This window comes from Siniperca chuatsi, linkage group LG11, assembly GCF_020085105.1.
Source record: "Siniperca chuatsi isolate FFG_IHB_CAS linkage group LG11, ASM2008510v1, whole genome shotgun sequence".
NCBI lineage: Eukaryota > Metazoa > Chordata > Actinopteri > Centrarchiformes > Sinipercidae > Siniperca > Siniperca chuatsi.
This window is the reverse complement of record NC_058052.1, coordinates 15,230,131-15,248,156: the sequence shown is the minus strand read 5'-3', so window position 1 is coordinate 15,248,156 and position 18,026 is coordinate 15,230,131. Positions and strand designations below refer to the sequence as shown.

General features: G+C 40.2%; 1 protein-coding gene across 4 annotated transcripts in view; it reads right to left on the bottom strand.

Annotated features, from left to right (window-relative positions):
• Positions 1-11,995: 11,995 nt before the first annotated feature.
• zgc:171482 (zinc finger protein) overlaps positions 11,996-18,026 on the bottom strand; it is a 51,036-nt gene continuing 45,005 nt past the window's right edge. For all 4 annotated transcript variants that reach the window (XM_044214968.1, XM_044214971.1, XM_044214970.1 and 1 more), the window contains one exon: positions 11,996-15,012. In XM_044214968.1, coding sequence (XP_044070903.1) covers positions 14,991-15,012 — 22 coding nt within the window. In that variant the 3' untranslated portion in view covers positions 11,996-14,990. The remainder of the gene's footprint in view (positions 15,013-18,026) is intronic.

Below are 18,026 nucleotides of genomic sequence, written 5' to 3'. Positions count from 1 at the left end.
GACTTTGTGGCTTTGTGGGAGTTTGTTTACTAATGTGTCAATGACAGTAATCTGTTTCTGCGTGCATGTGTGATGAGCAAGGACCTGTCCATGTATCTAGGAGTTGCTAGTATCTATGTCTCTGATATCTGAGCCTGGTGTCAGTGCCTATTTATTCCTCTTATTGATCTACTCCTGGTTTCTCTCTCACACACACCCGCTCCCACACAACGCATTTCCCTCGGGGGGGGTTCGCTGCTCCTTACCTGACCTTCATAGAGCTCCCAAGTCTCTCTTCCCTTCTCTCTCACTCTCACTGTGTGTGCGTGCTGGCTTGGGACTGTGGGAGCAGTCTACTAATAGAAAGTCTATTGACTGGGCCAGTCACTCATTGCTGCTATAATAGCTGCTGGGGCCCTCTGGATGCCAGTCGATAAAAGCGGCTTGTCTTGGTGAGAAGCCTTTGTCAGCACTGGAGCAAAATTAAATGTTTGATCGACCACCTTTTAAGATGCAGTTCATAGTGTGTGTGTGTGTGTGTGTGTGTGTGTGTGTGTGTGTGTGTGCATGTATTAGAGTCATGTGTGTTTGCATGTGTGAGTGTGTAGAAAGAGCAGAAAAAAGGGAAATGGGAAGCAGGTTTGACACTGCAACAGTAAATCCTCTTTGATTGTCTGTCTGTAAGGGGAAGGTGTGTGTGTGTGTGTGTGTGTGTGTGTGTGTGTGTGTCCCCGAGAATACCAGTGTGACCACCAATTCCTGGGAAGCTTGTTCTTCTTTGTGCCTGGACTGCAAACAGCTGGCACTACTGCCTAACTGTTTGTTGCTGCAGATCCACAAACGCACACTCATGCCAAGTCTCCCCAAACAACTTTTAGCAGTCTTAAAGGAGACGAAGTGACAACGAATTAAACTTTGCATAGTTAAAAAATGGACAGTTGAGGTAAATGTTTACCTGCAGTGTGCACGGCTGGATATCGATGTATGACCGAAATGTGTCTGTGGCATTGAGTATTGTCAACTACCGAGAGCAGATACTTCCTGATGTAGATCAAAATGTTGACATTTTTATAACACATTTTGTTATTAGGCAAAGTCTACAGCTGTTTGTGTTTGGACAATATTTAACAATTGAGACTCCTTTTGTTAAATGAAAAACATGTTCATATTTCTTAAAATAAGCTATTGATTTAAAAAAAGCATTGTTGTAGTACTGAAACTCAGGTTATCATATCGAAATATTACATTAACTATATCCAGCCCTTGCATTAAAAATAAAACTGTTGCTGGACCAAAGCTATCACTGTCTCCACGCACACATGGTAATGACTGCCCTTGTGTCTCACAAGCAGCCTTTTGTCTCATAATGCCAACATGCACCTCATTAGAATAGTCCCTAAGGTGGTGCTGGGGGGTGGCGAGGAGGCAGTTTGATTGACAGTGCTGGCATTCAGACGTAGGGGGTGGAGACACCGTGGAGACAGAGCAGCAAGGTCACTGTCAGGGGAGAGTAAATATGGAGAGACCTGCTAGTGCTTATAAAATCTGTGGCACATAGTGAACTACCTCAGTCATGTCCACACACACTCACATATTTGGGAATAAGGCCACAAGGTGAAGGACCATGGTGAGACAATGGTATGCAGTGTGGATATGTTGGTGACTTGTCAGCAAGTGAAATATGTAACACCCTTTTCTCTGGGCCACATGATCCTCAGGGGGCTTCCCTCTTAGTATGGAGCTAATATCCTGCCAAAACTTAACAAACAAAAGATGTTTTACAAATGCCCTACGATTCACTAACAAACACAGTGTGGTTTGCAAAACAGCAATAACAAACTAATACATTTTGTTTTGCAAATACAAAATGTACCTATCAAACAAATACACAACATATTGCTAATACATCATGCTTCAGAAACAAATATAACATGTTTTACAAGTACAAAAAAATATATCCTACAAAGCCAAAAAAAAATCACGTGATGTTTGGCACAATTGTTCTGCCGTGATTGTGCTGAGGATTTTCTCACAAATGTCCTGCGTAATTCGCCCTCCACGACAGCAGGTGGCACTATGAGCGTTTGTGGTTGTTTCTGGTGAAAAATCAAATCTTAACTAAACTCCACAAGTTAGGGTAGGATTAATATATAGCATGAAGTGCATGACCACAGGAGCTAACCTAGCTTACACCAAGTTTTCATCAATCAGTTTATTGCTCTGTGATACTTCATACAGATAGTAGGTGCGCATGTAAACCTAGCTACGTCCACCAAAATACACAAATGATACATTGGCCCTTAAACCACAAACATTTTATCGGTAAATGACAACAGAAAGCTATGGCATTTCTCGTGGTGTACACTCAGCTAGACAGAACGCTGGAAAGATTAGGCCAAAAGTGATGTTTTTTTTGTCTTTGTAGGATATATTTTTTTGTACTTGTCACACATGCTGTATTTGTTTCTGAAGCATATCTTAGCAAAATGCTGTGTATTTGTTTGATAGGTACGTTTGTATTTGCAAAACAAAACGTATTAGTTTGTTAATGGTGTTTTGCAAACCACACTGTGTTTGTTAGTGAATCGTAGGGCATTTTGTAAAACATGTTTTGTTTGTTTGTAGTTTTGGCAGGGAATTAGCTCCATAGAAAAGCATGGCAGCAGGGTGGAGTTAATGCCGCTGTCTCGCCACTAACCTCTGACACCTGCATCATGTCATTACTGAGCGGCCACGGTGACAAGCCGACACAAGGTCATCACATTTGAGATTTCAAATGTCTCGAGTGGCAATTCTTCTTCACATTAAATTCCAGTGTCAGTATCAGAGTGTCTTTGTTAACACTTAAGCTGCTGTTTTTGTCAGGAGAGATGATCATTGGCATGAGATAACTGGGAAGGAAACGTACTGCTAATTCTGTCCCACATTTATCCTTGCGGCAGACGAGGAGGGAGAGCGCCTAATATGATTATGGCTAATTTCTGCCAAACTGCTGGTAATGCGGCTCAGGGAGAAAGACACGTCCAAACACATAGACACAAACACAAACATATACACACCCAGTGTCTCTCCATGCACATAGATACACACACAAAATGCAGGAAGACGGGCAACTGCTGATTGAATTGAGGTAACATTAACGGAACTTTGTAAAAGTTGTGCTGCTTCCCCGCAGGCGACAATCCAATTAACTTCATTAATATACTTGGCTAGAGCTTCAGTGCTGGAAAGGAAGACATGCTGACAGAGAAACAGACAATGTATGGATGCATGTGGGGGGGGGGTGGTGGAGGTGGTGGGCAGGGGGTAAAATTGGGATGAGGCAGTAGCCAGATGGAGAGGTGAGGTAGAGAGAGGGAGGAGGAGGTAAGTGCTGCGCTGAGTGATATCTGCAATGTGCAGGGTGTGAAGCGTGTCATCTGTCATCTAATAGAAAACCTGTGTGTGGCCGAAGCTGAAATGCGAAAACATACTTTCCTTTCCCTTCTCACGCTCGCTCTCTGCTGCTATTTGTACCCACAGGGTAACCAGTCCAATCAGTAGCAGTTCCTACGCTGTCCCCATCCATCCGTCTGCCTCTGTGTCTCTCTGCCACTCTGTCACCTGTCACATATGCAGGTGTGATGCAATTTCCCACAATTCTGTGATCAGAATCTTAAGTAAGCTGTGACTGAGAAGCTGATTGGAGTTGTTTAATGCAGATTTTCAGACGGAGCCACATTTGCAAAGCCAGGGTAACGAGCCCCTCATTTCTTTTTCAGATGAATGCCTCTGTTTACTGCTTGTTGGCAAACAGTTATCTTCAAATGAAAAGCCTGATTGGCAAAAGATGCTTGCAATTATTCCTTTGTGTGCTGGAAAGAGGATGTAATCACATAAACATGCTGTCGTTGATGAGCTGTTTTTTAACTATTGTTATATGATACAAATAAAAACAAGAAATTACATTAATATTCTATTGTCTTACAAGAGATTTGAAAATCAGTCACACATGAGATTCAGTTAAACTTTGATGTTACTGCAACTGTTGTTCAAGGTCAGAGTGACCTTGTTACAGCTTTGTACAGTGAGGTAGCCATAATGCCTGTAAGCTGACGTGTTCAGATTTAGTCTCTGAGGATCTTTTTCCTCAGAAAGATGGCACCTGTCATGGAGAGTGTGTGTGTGTGTGTGTGTGTGTGTGTGTGTGTGTGCGTGGGCGCGCATTTTCTGATGACAGGAGTGCCAATGCATGAACAGTATGTTTACCATTCTGCAGGTTTTCATTCAAATCAGTTGTTAATTGTTTTGAATGAAGAAAATCTTTTGCAAACTTTGCGAGGCGGTCTTGCTTAATAAAGTAATTTTCATTTGAATTAGTACATGAACGGAATCAACATTCTTGTTTTGGTTTGTTGTGTTGACACACAAGAAGTGACGCTTGTGACTAACACGTGCGAACTGTCAACTGCCTTCGCACGGACGTCAAAATAGCTGCAGATTTTAGGAATGACATCATCCACCCTTGGGATGAGATATATTAGCAGTCTGTTCAAACCCTTGCAGTGTTTCCATCCCACAGTGATTGTGATGACAGCCGCCCTCTGGTTTGTGACCTAAAAGATTATATATCTCTGCTCATGGGGAGCTCAGCCCAGTTAACTCCCCGGCCTTTTACATTTACCAGCACAAAAGATGAGTCTGCTTGCCGTGTAGTCACTTCCCACTTTTTCCTCCTCTAATGAAGGCTAAGTGCGTTAGTATTCTAATGGCTCTGCATTATACTCCGTCTCATCCAGTTCACTTATACAACAGTTACTGATTAATATCAAGACCCATTGATATTCTGCTTTAAAGAGGAGAAGGGTTGTGTATCGTTAGAGGGTGATTAGTGTTCATCCATTTCAGTGTTTAACTATTCATTTCATGCAACTTTTAAGGCCTTAAATATATGAACCACGTTGTTGACAAAACAACAAAAACAAGTGTGCAACACATACAGTAGACAACAGCAGACATTTGGTATCTTCGTTAGTGATGCTCTGCCAGGTCTATGGTGCGTACAACTTTACTTCTTGCTTTTTTCCCCTTCAGTTTGGTCTTAAACAAAGTGAAACACATGTTCAGTTGGTGTGAGGTCAGGTGATTGGCTGTTTAGGATCACTGTCCTGCTACATAAAAAATGAAATTAACAGAATAAAATTGACAGAAAATATATACAAAATGGCTACAATTCCTAACCAGTAAGGGTGTCAGCACCCTCAAACACCCTTAAAACTGAAAGTCAGCACTTAAATGTGTCACTGTCCTACTACTTACTGATTACACTGTTTTTGTTAGTGAAAAGTTGTAGAGACTTTTGAAAAAGTGTTTTACATATTATTCCAATACAACTAGGCCTTTTGTTTTTCTGCCTGACCATTCCCCCTTTTCTCTCTCTTTTTCTCCCACACACATAATGCTGATATATTAAAAAAGCTGGTGCCTTGTTCTGTTACTGTGGACACCTTTTATTTGGTCTGTGTTCATGACTGTAAGGTAATTTTCTGCTTAGCTGGAACTCTTAATTGAAACACTGGATTTCTTGGTGTTTCTGCTCAAGAATCAGTTTTTGACTGATTGGTCTGACATTGTACACGATTTACCATTTACATCCATGCACACGACAGGTGTTATCTTCATTAGGTACGTTAGGTAGCAGGTGTATAAATTGCACTAAAGATAGAAAAACATGGATGTAGCAACTTTGACATCAACCAAATGTTTAAAAGTTGGAGCTTTGTCCCTGTTTTACAGTTCAACCTAATTCTAGCTGGAAGCTTTTGAGTATTTAGTGTGTTAACACTTGAAAATTGACAAAATGAAGTGTACTTAAAGATGTCAGTCTGCATACTCATTTTTGATTGACTTCTTGAGTGTGGTGTTGATTGACGCTATTCTCCCACAATGCAATTAAGACTGGAAATGGAGCAGCTGCTTACAGCTAAAAGATTAAGACAAATTGCACTTGGGGGTGAGACAGCTCCAGAAACATCAGAAAACATTAAACTCAAACATTATATCTCTGGAAAACGTTTGCTTTTACTTTAAGTCTAGTTCACACAGCACATTTTCAAAAACACAGTTTGATTGGCATCTGTTGGTGCACATCTTATTTGTATAAGATGTATACATTGGAAAATACATTAATTTCTTCCATACCAACTGCTAAAACATTAAACTATAAAGATTAGTATGTTGCATGTACTAAACATTATAGTCTGGATTTGATACACAGTCTTGCTGCCATCTTGTCAGAAAGATGAAGACAGAAAGCTAAATTTAGGCAAGGATGTGTAAACTAAACCGCTGAAGAGTGGTGAGTAAACAAGCGCCTGTCAGTCAAAGCAAAAATGCCCCCAAACATAGCTCTCTCTAAGCCTTTGTATCTCCTCAATGGGAAAATAATTTTAAAAATCACAGAGACCCTTAAAAAATGTTGACTTTGTATTTTATGAGACAAGTTTATATTTCCCCCTTTACTTTCATAGATACATTTAGGCCTCTGCACATTGGCTTCGGCAATGGTAGTTATCAATTCTTCATTTATTACATATGGAGATGAAGGGACGGTTGGTTGACAGGGAGACAAAGCACCTGACTAGCTGCCTGTTAGCTTTGACAACTTAATTTCAGCTGCAGACAGGCTGTCTGTGTTTGTATGTGTGTGCATGTCTGCATGCTGGTTACAGATTTATATCCCTGGTTTTGGGTGCGCTCTGCAGGCTGGGTGCAGGATGATGAGATGACAGCAGTCACGGGGGGAAACCATCAGATGTAGCCGTCAGCTGACAGACAGACTTATTACACTGTCTGTCCCCCTCCTGAGTCGAGGCCCAGATACATACAGTATTAGGCCAAATGCTTCCTCACTGGCCCAGTTTATGCATAGCCTAGTTTGAAAGAGTGTAGGTATTGTGGGACATCCCTGTAACATTCCTCAATCATACACTCAGTCCCTTTTGATTAATGTAAGCCAGAATGTGGCAACTACAACATGGAGTAAAGGAGCAACCATATCAGGTAAATTGGATTTTGGTAGACAGTAAATTTCAATATTTTTTTGTATCAAATGTTTACTTGTCTGCAGTTTTCAAAGAGGTCCTGTTTTATTTAAATTGAATGACTTTTTCTTTGAACAAACAAGATTGATTTGTCATGAAAGTCTCCAGATGGTGAAATAGATTTTAGATGGAGCGTGCATCTTGTAATGAATTTTTTAGGGTGCACACACATTGCAAATGCTATTTGCCAAAACACTCACATAAATCTCAACACACACACACACACACACGGACACACAGATTTACATATGTACATAAATATGCAAAAAAAAAAAAAACATATGCAAAAAAACACCTGTATGTGCACACACATGCACAGACATCTGCTTGCAATGCTGGTGCACACTAATGGATGCATATGCACACACACACACACACACACACACACACACACACACACACACACACACACACACACACACACACACACACACACATCCCTCTAAGTGTACACTGGTGCAGTCAGGGGCTGAAACAGTGAATGTGTCAGATCAGAGTTTTAATTAAAGCTTCTCTGGCCAGCCGTGGAGCAGGAACAGCAAAAAGCTTTTTACTGGAGGAGTGTTTGGCACTTGGCAAAGCTTCCTCATTTGAAAAACAGCAAGAGACATATTTGGATTATAGCAGAAGCCAAAACAATGTCTCTGCTTGACTGGAGCGCCAGCCTTGTTGTCTTTAGCTTGAAACAAGGTTAAAAATACTGGAATAATCTGTCAGGGTTACTCATGATATAATTTCATTATTATGTAACCATTGGTCTTGGTCACAAATGCAGATAAGACACAAATTTACAACAGGGGCATCAATTTAAACACCGTATTTGACATTATTATTGCTATTTTACTGAACTTTACTGAAATGTGTCATTTGACCTTGAACACAGCTGGATTACACCGTCTACTGTTGAGTCTTGAATCTTGTTTTATCTTATAGGATAAGATTTTTTTGCACACAGAGTTTCAACTGTTTTAAGATTTTAGTTTGGGGCAAGAGATAATATGTTGAAATCATGGTACTGTGACTAATAGATACTGGTTTTATAACCATTTTTAGTCATGCTAGCGGCATGGCTCTAGGAATGGCAATGTCGGTCTGTCGGTCAGTCCACCACTTTGGTCCAGACTAAAATATCTTAACAACTTTTGGATGGATTGCCATGAAATTTTGTGGAGACATTCATGCCGTCCTAAATAAATTGTAATCAGATTGGTGATCCTTTTACTTTTCATCTAGCTTCACCATCAGGCCAAATTTTTTATTTGTCCAATATTTCAGTTTATGCAAAATGGATTATATTCCTCAGCCTCAGTTATACTTCGTGTTTTGTGCTAATTAGAAAATGTTAGCATGTTAAAATGCTAAACTAAGATGGTGAGCATGGTAAACATTATATCTGCTTAACATCAGCATGTTAGCATTGTCATTGTGAGCATGTTAGCATGCTGATGGTAGCATTTAGGTCAAAGTGCTGCTGTGCCAAAAAGCTTTCCCTACAACTTGGAACCCATTTATTTCTAAACTATCAGGAGTTTTGAAAGGATGTTGTCAGTAGGATCTGAAAATTTGCTCAACCCAATGATAGTACCAAATATTCAGTTTAATAAGGTTTAATCTCTGACAACAGGGATCCAGAACTGTTTCATTTTATTCTCTCTGTCCTCACCTGGTCCATCTGCCTTGACCTTTAAAAGGACAGTTGATGTGTTCCAGGTCTAAGGTTAGCCTGTAGCCCTGCAAGAATAAATCAGCCTGGACAGGTCAGGTATCTCTGCAGAGGTATTAGATTGCTGCTATATAACATCCAATCTCTGTCTTCAAGAATTAACACACCACTAGTACTTTGGTGTTGATGCAGATGCATGTGTCTGGCTGCTTGTGTCACCTGCTAGCCTGTGATCCACTGTCTAAAATGCCAGCAGGAGCTGTGGGGCTGAATATTGTGATGGCGACAGGGAAGCTCTGACGGGCTCTGACAATGAACAAGCTGCTGCATGGAGCAGAGCGGCGGAGTGGAAATCTGTTGCTACTGGGTTGTCTGGGGTCACATCACCACTGCTGACGACAACAGCCAGTTAGGAGCATGCAGACACATGTGGCAGGTGAAGTTAGAGAAGCCTAAACTATATGTCTGTTGTCTTTGATTTGTGGAATGGTGTATTCAAACGTGCAGGTTAAATGGCTCTAATGTTTGTGTATTTATGTAATGAGACAAAAAGAAACATTCTCTGGTGCTCGTTGTCAGTCCTTGTTTTTTGTGATTATTGTAAGAGGTTTTTATAAATTAAAATCACTCTCTCTACACCTACACCATCAGTCTAACCTTTTCCATCAGGCAGGCATTGTTATTACTAAATGAAAGTACAATTGAATCAAAGAGAAGTTCAGAAATTTTAACAGCTAGCGTTGTTCCTCCACTGAAAGCCATTCTTCTGCCAGTTGTCAGGAGGGATGACTCAGTGTTTACAATTGCTTCACACTCATGAAGAGACAGTGCTGTATAGTAATGAAATCCCTCCGCTGTTTTGCTTTGTGCGATCCGTTTGCCCCACGTGTTTTAAAATGTCAACTGAAGATGTATCTCCATTTTGAAATTTTCAACAAATGCTTCTCATAGTGATGCAGTTGTACAGGATCACACAGAGGAAACTGTAACTTCCAATCTACTGGTTCTGTGGGTACCATTACTGTGACTCACGGATACTCCTTTGTGTGGTGTGGAACAATTATACAATCAATTACCACAGCTAATTCAGTGTACTGTAAACTCTGCAGTAAGGCAGAGTCACGCTAACGGTATTCAAATGAAGAAGTTCAAGAAGTCGAGCTGTGAACTGCACCTACAGTAGAGGGGTTACCTTTGCAGAAACACCTCCCAGCAGAACATAGGGTTATAGTGATAGAGTCATGAATATGGATGAGCCAAGATAACATGCCCTACTGTGGGATAAATGTAGTGGTGGCCTAGTATTCTCACACCCACTGATTTATGGTACACAGAGGTTGGATGGCGCAGTGGAAATGACATAATACCAGCTTTAATGTTTTATTTAGCTCATCTCCTGTTGACTACAATGGTCCATTAAGAGTGCACAGCATCTCCCATTCGCACTGATTTCCTCTCCCTCCTGTCGCTTTCTCTTCTCTCTCTCTCTTGCACTTGTTTTTTCTGCCATTTACTGTACTGTTCTTTGTAAATAACGAGTGCTTTCCATTCAAGGAAATTACAAGAAAGATGCTAATCCATTGTGGAGATATCTTGCAGCTCAGTCTAACTGTGCTCATGTTGAACGTTTGTGGGTTATTATGCTAATTTATTTCAACAATATTTTAAGGAAGGCGTGTGTGTGTGTTTTTGTGATGGTGCTCTTAGCGTAGCCCAAACTTTCCGCCTCTCTCTTTCCTCATCTAGCAGGAACAGCAATGTTACTATGGAAACTTTGTTGAGAGAACTAAGCTTTGAAGCTAATTGCTTGATCATAACAAATGGTCTGTTTTCTACCTTTTTTTTCATCTTCCACCATTCTCATCCGCTTTTTTTATTCAACGCGTCACATCCAAGGTTCACAGATCAACATACACACATTTCAGATCACACCTCTATGCTTTTCGATTTTCGAAGTGCTTCCCACTTTTCTGTATGAATTACTAATGAGCTGTCACCATGGTGAAAGTCTATATTATGTGTGTGTGTGTGTAAGATACTCCACTGTTCTGACTGGAACAAGAACATCTCCTGCTTAGTCTATATGAGATGTCAACCTACTGCAGGTTTATGAAGGTGGTTGCGAGTGCCTGCAGTAGTTGCCATAAAGAAACATCAGATATTTTCTATAAGTTAGAGCATTAATGATGCATCAGCAGGGTCGATATTTACAGATATATTCCTACTGGTATGTAGGAAATTTTTGCTTAAATTTGTTTGTCCACCAGAAAGCACTGACAAATAAAATGTCCCGCTCAGCACGCTCTTATATTTTATTAAAATCTTTAATAAAATACAAATAAATTAAGGGTTTCCCCCAGGAAATTAGTTATTTCTACTTCTCCTAACCTGCAAGAATTTATAGAGATTGTGAGATTGTGATATACTGCTCTGCTTAATTACTGCGAAGCAAATGTATGATGTGATCGATCAATCATTGTCACCTGCTGAGCTGATTCAGACTGATCCTAATGCATCTTGTCTTGTTATCAATTTAGCTACTAGATGATGGTTTAAACAGTCGCCTCACTCATTAAATAACAGTAGATGTTTTCTGAATGAAGTAGTGCCTCTGCTTGTTTTCTTTGAAGCTTAATATTATATTTCATAAAAGTGTAATAATTTCTTTTGATGTTTGTGGCGGTGCACCTCTGTTTTCATACGCTGCGGGTGAAACCATGTAATTCCTAAAAGTAATAATTCTTAAATAATCAAATTTAAGGCACTCTTATCAAAAAAATGTAATGTAAAAATAATCATTATAAATCAAAAAATGTTTTAGCATTATCAGATTTTAAACTCTCAAATATTAATATAACTATTTGATCTCAAAATTCAGATTCAGATTTTCACAACGTTCAGATTTGGCAACATGAAGTTGTCCACATTTTGTACTATTGGTCCACCTTATTACCTAATTTAAAACTACAAATATTCATTGATATCATTGGGTTTCTATATCTCATATTCTGCATTTCATATCTTTTGTTCATGTTGTAAAACTACACAGTACCTCTGGTTGAGGTGCAAAAAAGAAGGTTAGGGAAAGGAAATGAGACATTAAAAGTAAAATGAGATTAATTAAGATTAATAATTAAAATATTATTGTGTGGGTGATACTGCACACAAGGTTGTGCACGTGTGGTAACAGATGATTGCTGCCAGTAAAAGCATATTTCACACATCTACATTGGTGGTGCAAACAAACAGGAAAAGAAAACACAGGTCTGGGTTTTGCAAGAGAAAATAGATATAGTTGTCGTTTTCATTGTATTCATCATCAGGTGTGTTTACAAATGTGCTCACAGTACACAGCTCACAGCGAGTCTCCCACTGCCAGTGCAGTTGACAGTTTCACATACACAAACACCTACCCGCAAGCATCATATCACAGAATTCCTACCCATAGATACATTTCTGTCATATGTTATGTAACATCTGCTAAAATATGTGACTCATGGCACAGCCATCCTCTGCAAAGACTGTCATATCGGCACACGCAGACACCGCTTCTATTGTGAATACACCAGTGCTGGAGAGAAAGGAGTCAGTGTAAATAGTCATCAAAACAGTCATGATGCACATCAAAAATGCCAAATGACTTCTTGTTTTTGTGTTTTTCTTATGGCATTACCGACAACAGAGGGGTTGGTCATTTTAGACGTCATGTTAATATCCAACAGTCTGTAGTCCTGCATCGTTGTTTTGGCTGTTTTTATGAAACCACTGGCAAAGCAGTCACATATCAGATGCTTCTCTGAGGGGCTGTCTTTGTGGTGATTGTGGTCGTCCTCATGAAAACAGCAGTATTCAAAATCGCTTTGAGTGAGTTCGATCACTCACTGTCTTCCATTCGCTGGATTTTAGTCCATCATCACAGACTCCTCGGCTCAGGATAAGTTTATTTTCACTGATGGTTATCCATTCAAAAACATGAACCACCAAAACAGTTTATTCTCATTTCAGTGCCAGCATATTTGTATTTTTCAATAATATCCATAAGAAACACATTTCCCTTATCACCCTGAAGCTCAGTGCAAATAAACACCATGAATACAAAACTTTTGTACTTCTTAAAACACAAACGTCACCTGCAGCTTCTGCTTATTTACACAAACCACTTTTTTTCTCTTTGTTAAACTATTTCACTTCAAACCCACATTATATGGTTGTTAGTATTACAGTGTGATTGCATAAAACCATTACTCATCCCATACGTCTGCAGAAGAAAAAACAATTTTTAATCAGGTCATTCGTAGTTCACTCTCTTCACCATGAAATGAACAAAGCACAAAATAAAAAGATTTTTAATGTGTTTACACAGAAAAAAAAACAGAGCTTGACCCAACAAGAACTAACAGAGGATAGCTTTGCGTTGAGTGCTGTATTTTTTAGTCCTTTCCCCAGCTTATAGAGAAATGCTGCTCAGGGACGATCTCAGTGCCAGCACAGGAAAGTGGAGCGTGTCTTCTCTTTGCTCATCTTATGATGCTACAAACCATTGTTGAAACTCACTTTACAGACACTCTGAAGACACTACAGATGAGGGGTGTTATACAGCGGTGACTGATCTAATTTCTAGGTATCAAAAAGTTTTCCTTTTTTGATGAATAAATTAGATGTTGAAAAGAAGCCAGTTCAGTACTAAAAGGTCACCTCTTTGTTCAGGTGCAAGCATGTACAGTAATGCATTACGAAGCTATCACTAGAAAGCAGCGCTATTGCCAAAACGCGCAAGCAATAGGTTTCAGAAAGGCAAGTGAATGCAACGTTTTACATCTTGCATGCATTGAATTACATCCCAGTTGTTTTGTACATTGGCTGCTACATGGACTGGGAGTCAAGTTTTTTTCCCCTCTGGCCATAGCAACAGAAAAATACAAAAATATTATCTACATGTCGCTCATCTCAACAGAGAAGAGAATTTTTGTCACCTCGGGATTGCATCTGACATCAGTATTCAGTGCTGTGGGAATGTTTTCAACAGTAGATGATTCACAAAGTTGCACAGACCCTCACTTCAGAGCAGGAGTTTAAAAGTCTTTGTGCTGCTTTTCTCCACTGCCTTCTGTACTATAACCATGCCACATCTCCACATTTTGATAATATGGAATATATGAAAAGATGGGTTTAAAAATGACAAATCCACCATTTAGAAAAAAAAGGGACATCGATCCACTACATTTATCGATCCACTACATTTAAACACAAGATTCAAACCAAAAATACCTTTCAAAGTTATTGAAATTCATGCAATCTGTAATGGCTGAGGTCATTGGGAGTTTTCTTTTCCTTGGATTTGAAAGTCTCGGCCTGAGTAGGTCTCAAGTGGTCTGACAGTGAGCCATGCATGTGCCACCATCTGTATATGTAATGCATGTTGAAACAGAAGACTGTGTTCAGACTTTGATTACTGTCAGAGCACTTGGAGGACAGTTAGTTACAGAGTTATTATTACTGCTGCTCTATGACTATCATTGTAATGGTTATTACCACTCTGAGCAACGCACTGACATCGGTTTAATTTTAGGATTGTGGTTCACACAGGAGTTATATGGCAATATGCAGCCGCAAGTCTTCTGACGGCTGTTGGTGTCGAGAACTCATATCAAACACTTAAGTGCTGAATAAATCTCAGAGATATATTTTTAGATCAAAGATAGAAATAAACACACTCACAATGACCCACACATGCATACTGCAGACGCGTGCATGGTTGCCCACACACACACACACACACACACACACACACACACACACACACACACACACACACACACACACACACACACACACACACGTTTGTTTCACTATCATTGACATAATACTTTCCCTAGCCCCTTACCCTAACCTTAACCAGCACAACTAAGTGCCTAACCTTAACTCTTACCCTAACCTAACTGTAACCTGTACCCTAAAACCAAGTCTTAACCCTTAAAAGGCAGTCTTTACCTGTGGGGACCTCAAATTTTGGGTTAGTGTGCATTCAGGTTAAAGTCCCCACTGGGATATGAAACAAACACACAGACACACTCACACACACACACACACACACACACACACACACACACACACACACTCTCACACACACACATACACTAAAGTTACTCTGCAATATTTTCTCATACTCTTCGGTATCTGACCCAAGTCCACTTTTCTGAAGTTGTTTATTCCAATAATGTCTGTCTCCATTTCTTCTTCTTTCCAGAGTGGCCTGCCTCCGTGGCTTACTGCTGGTGTTGCTTCAGGCTGAAAACAAAACACAGGAAAGAATTTGTTAGTCTTGTTTTGTCTCTGACACAGGCAGATACGATAAGACAGGGCTCTTTAACCACAGGGAACATCAAGCCCACTAGAGGGGAAAGATATTCTGTTTCTGCCATGCTTGTTCCCAGGGAAGTGATCTCACTTACCTGTACATCCAGCAAAATAAACATATCAAGACAAATGTGCAGAGATGTAACACTGTAACCCTGTATTGCTTTTATTCCTCTGTTACACTGAAAAGAATTTCCTTTTACTGGGAATGACAGCTCTACTGTATGTGAAGCATTAACCAATAATCCTGTTTCACAATCTTCTCATAATTACTGCAGCCTATTATGCCTTCTATCTGGCTGTTCCCCAAATTAAAATAAAGGAGAAAGATAGGAGCATAAACCCTCATGTTTAAGGTGCAATAATGACTGTGGATTTGGTCTTTATCTTGAGCTGCTGATTGTTTTTCATGATGACAGGCGCTGTGGCTGCATTCTGTAGTAGCTTTATCGCCATGAAACAAAGCAACTCAGAGGCAAACACGCCACATTTAATTAAAACAAAGAGATAAGTTGTGTTGAAGCTCATGCGAAGCAACACCCACCTAATTTAGTGAAATTTATTTGGACCAACAGTAAAGTCTTCAGTAATCCTGCAGCTGATCTTTGCTAAGTATAACTGAAATGACAATATCACATTAGCATTCAGAGTTGGTCTCACTTATTCAATTGCCTGAATGTCACAACAGAAAGTAATACAATACCTCTTTCATCTCTGCAGCTTTTAGTATAATTGTTCCTCTAGTCAGTTTGAGGAGCTTTTTAACTTTGTTTCATGACTCAGTTTTGAAATGTTTTCGCCTCAGTTTGACCTTAGCCCTCTCTGCATTTAAGTTTTTTGAGAGAGACAAACACAATCAGACACACATAAAGGAAGAATAAGATGTTTGTCCCCATACGTGGTCATTGCTCTGAGCCTGAAACACGTCCCCCAAACAGCACAACAAATTCCACCATTTTCTTCACAGTCCTTGTTAAAATGCCACTCCTCCACCGTGTCCTAATTGGAACATTGCCCCACGCACACACTTCCAACGCTAAGAGGGAGGGATGCACAGGCACCCTAGCTGTCAGCACCTATCCCGGTAATGGCTGTTAAAACAGTGGCCTCTACACCCTGTCTGCTCTGTCAGGACTCATCTAGCACTTTGGACTCTTTGAGGAGTGGGAGGGCATAACTCTGCTTGCATGTATTGTTCTCTGGGAGGGGACAGGTAGCAGCGAGGAGGGAGGGAAGGGGGCAACAAGAGGAGAGGGTCAGAGTGAAAAAAAAAGTGTGGGGCAGAAAGAGGGGTCAAAGATAGAGGGAGAACCAGGCAAGTCCATTCTGGGGAGCAACAGAGAATTGCATGGCAGAAAGAGAGAAAGAAGCCAATCCAGCAGTTGTATCTGAATTATATCAAAACTGTTGTTGATTCATATTCTGTTGATTAACTAATGATTTAACTGAATAAGTGTTTTTGCCCTCATGAGCAGTTAAGATCGTTTTTTCCTTCATAGCTTGTTTCATATGAAGGTTTTTAAAAGACCTAAAGAGGTGAAAATATCCAGTATTCACAAGAAAAAAGCAAACATTTTAGAAAGTAAGACACATAAAAATGTATAGTTTCTATTTTTTATCCCTTTAATTGTCTTGGGACTGCTCAGATTTAGGTTTAGGCTATAAAATGTTAGAGAATAGTGTAAAATGCCCACGATAAGTCCAAGGGGATGTCTTCAAATCGCTTTAGACCGACCGACAGTCAAAGATATTCAATTTACAATGATATATAACAGAGAAGTGCAGCAAATCTTTTAAACCATTTTTACAAGTTTGAACCAGCAAATGTTAGGAATTTTTGCCTGACAAATGACAGTAGATTAAAAGACAAAATTGATGCGGTCATTTTCTGTCAGTCAACTAATCAATTAATTCACTAATTGTCACTAATTGTTCAGAATTTTGTAGAAGCAGAGGAGAGCCTTCATAATGCCAGAAGAAGAAATCTGTTGCCTTTTAGATTCAGCTCCATATGTTTGTTCAAAAACATAAATTTGAACTTGCAGATTCCAGCTGCCACTCCTCCCACTGTTACCTGTCATATTGTTGTTGTGTCTATGGGAACAACAGAATCGTGGGATGGTTTTGACTGTGTAGTGAGCATCGACTACACATACCCATTATTTTCTTCTATTTTGCATGCATACTGATACCTTTCACATAAAGTACTTTTCACATAGTAAATGTGTATACTAACACTGCACATATATCTTCAGACATACTATTTTTAGTATGTCTTTTAGTATATGTGCATTGTACAATAAACAATTTGGATGCAGTCAGTGTTTAAGTGAGGAGGTACAAAATGAGGAATAGTAGGGCAGGAAAGGTGACAAGCCAAGGAAAGTGCAACGCAGGAAGGTAGAAGGTGAGGCAGGGGATGGGGTAAAAAACAGGTCATGGTCTGTGAGTGAAGAGGGTGTTAATACACTAATCCAGTAATCTGTCCCAGGGCCACACATATGAGGTATGAGGATGAGAATGTGTGAGAGAGAGGGCAGAGTACATGTGCCTCTGTGTCCGATGGAAGTGTGTGAAGGTCACCTTGGCATGCTCTGTGTGTGTGTGTTTTGTGTGTGTGTGTGTGTGTGTGCGTGCGTGCGTGCGCCAGGTAAACGCAGTCCGGCAGTGGCAGTTGCTAAGGGAGCGGAGCTGTGAGTCATGATTCAGGCATGAAACCCCCCCCCAACATCACAGACAGCAATGCTCAGGGCAAGGTGTGTGTGTGTGTGTGTGTGTGTGTGTAAACACAGACTGTGTAATTTTTGGGCAGAAGGTGTGAGGGAAGACGAGGACAAGTGCCTTTGGGGGAGATGAGGAGAGCCTAAGGCATTAGCCTGCGTGTGTGTGTGTGTGTAGAAGTGTGACAGAGGAGGCATGTGAGAGGAGAGCTCACCAGCGACAGT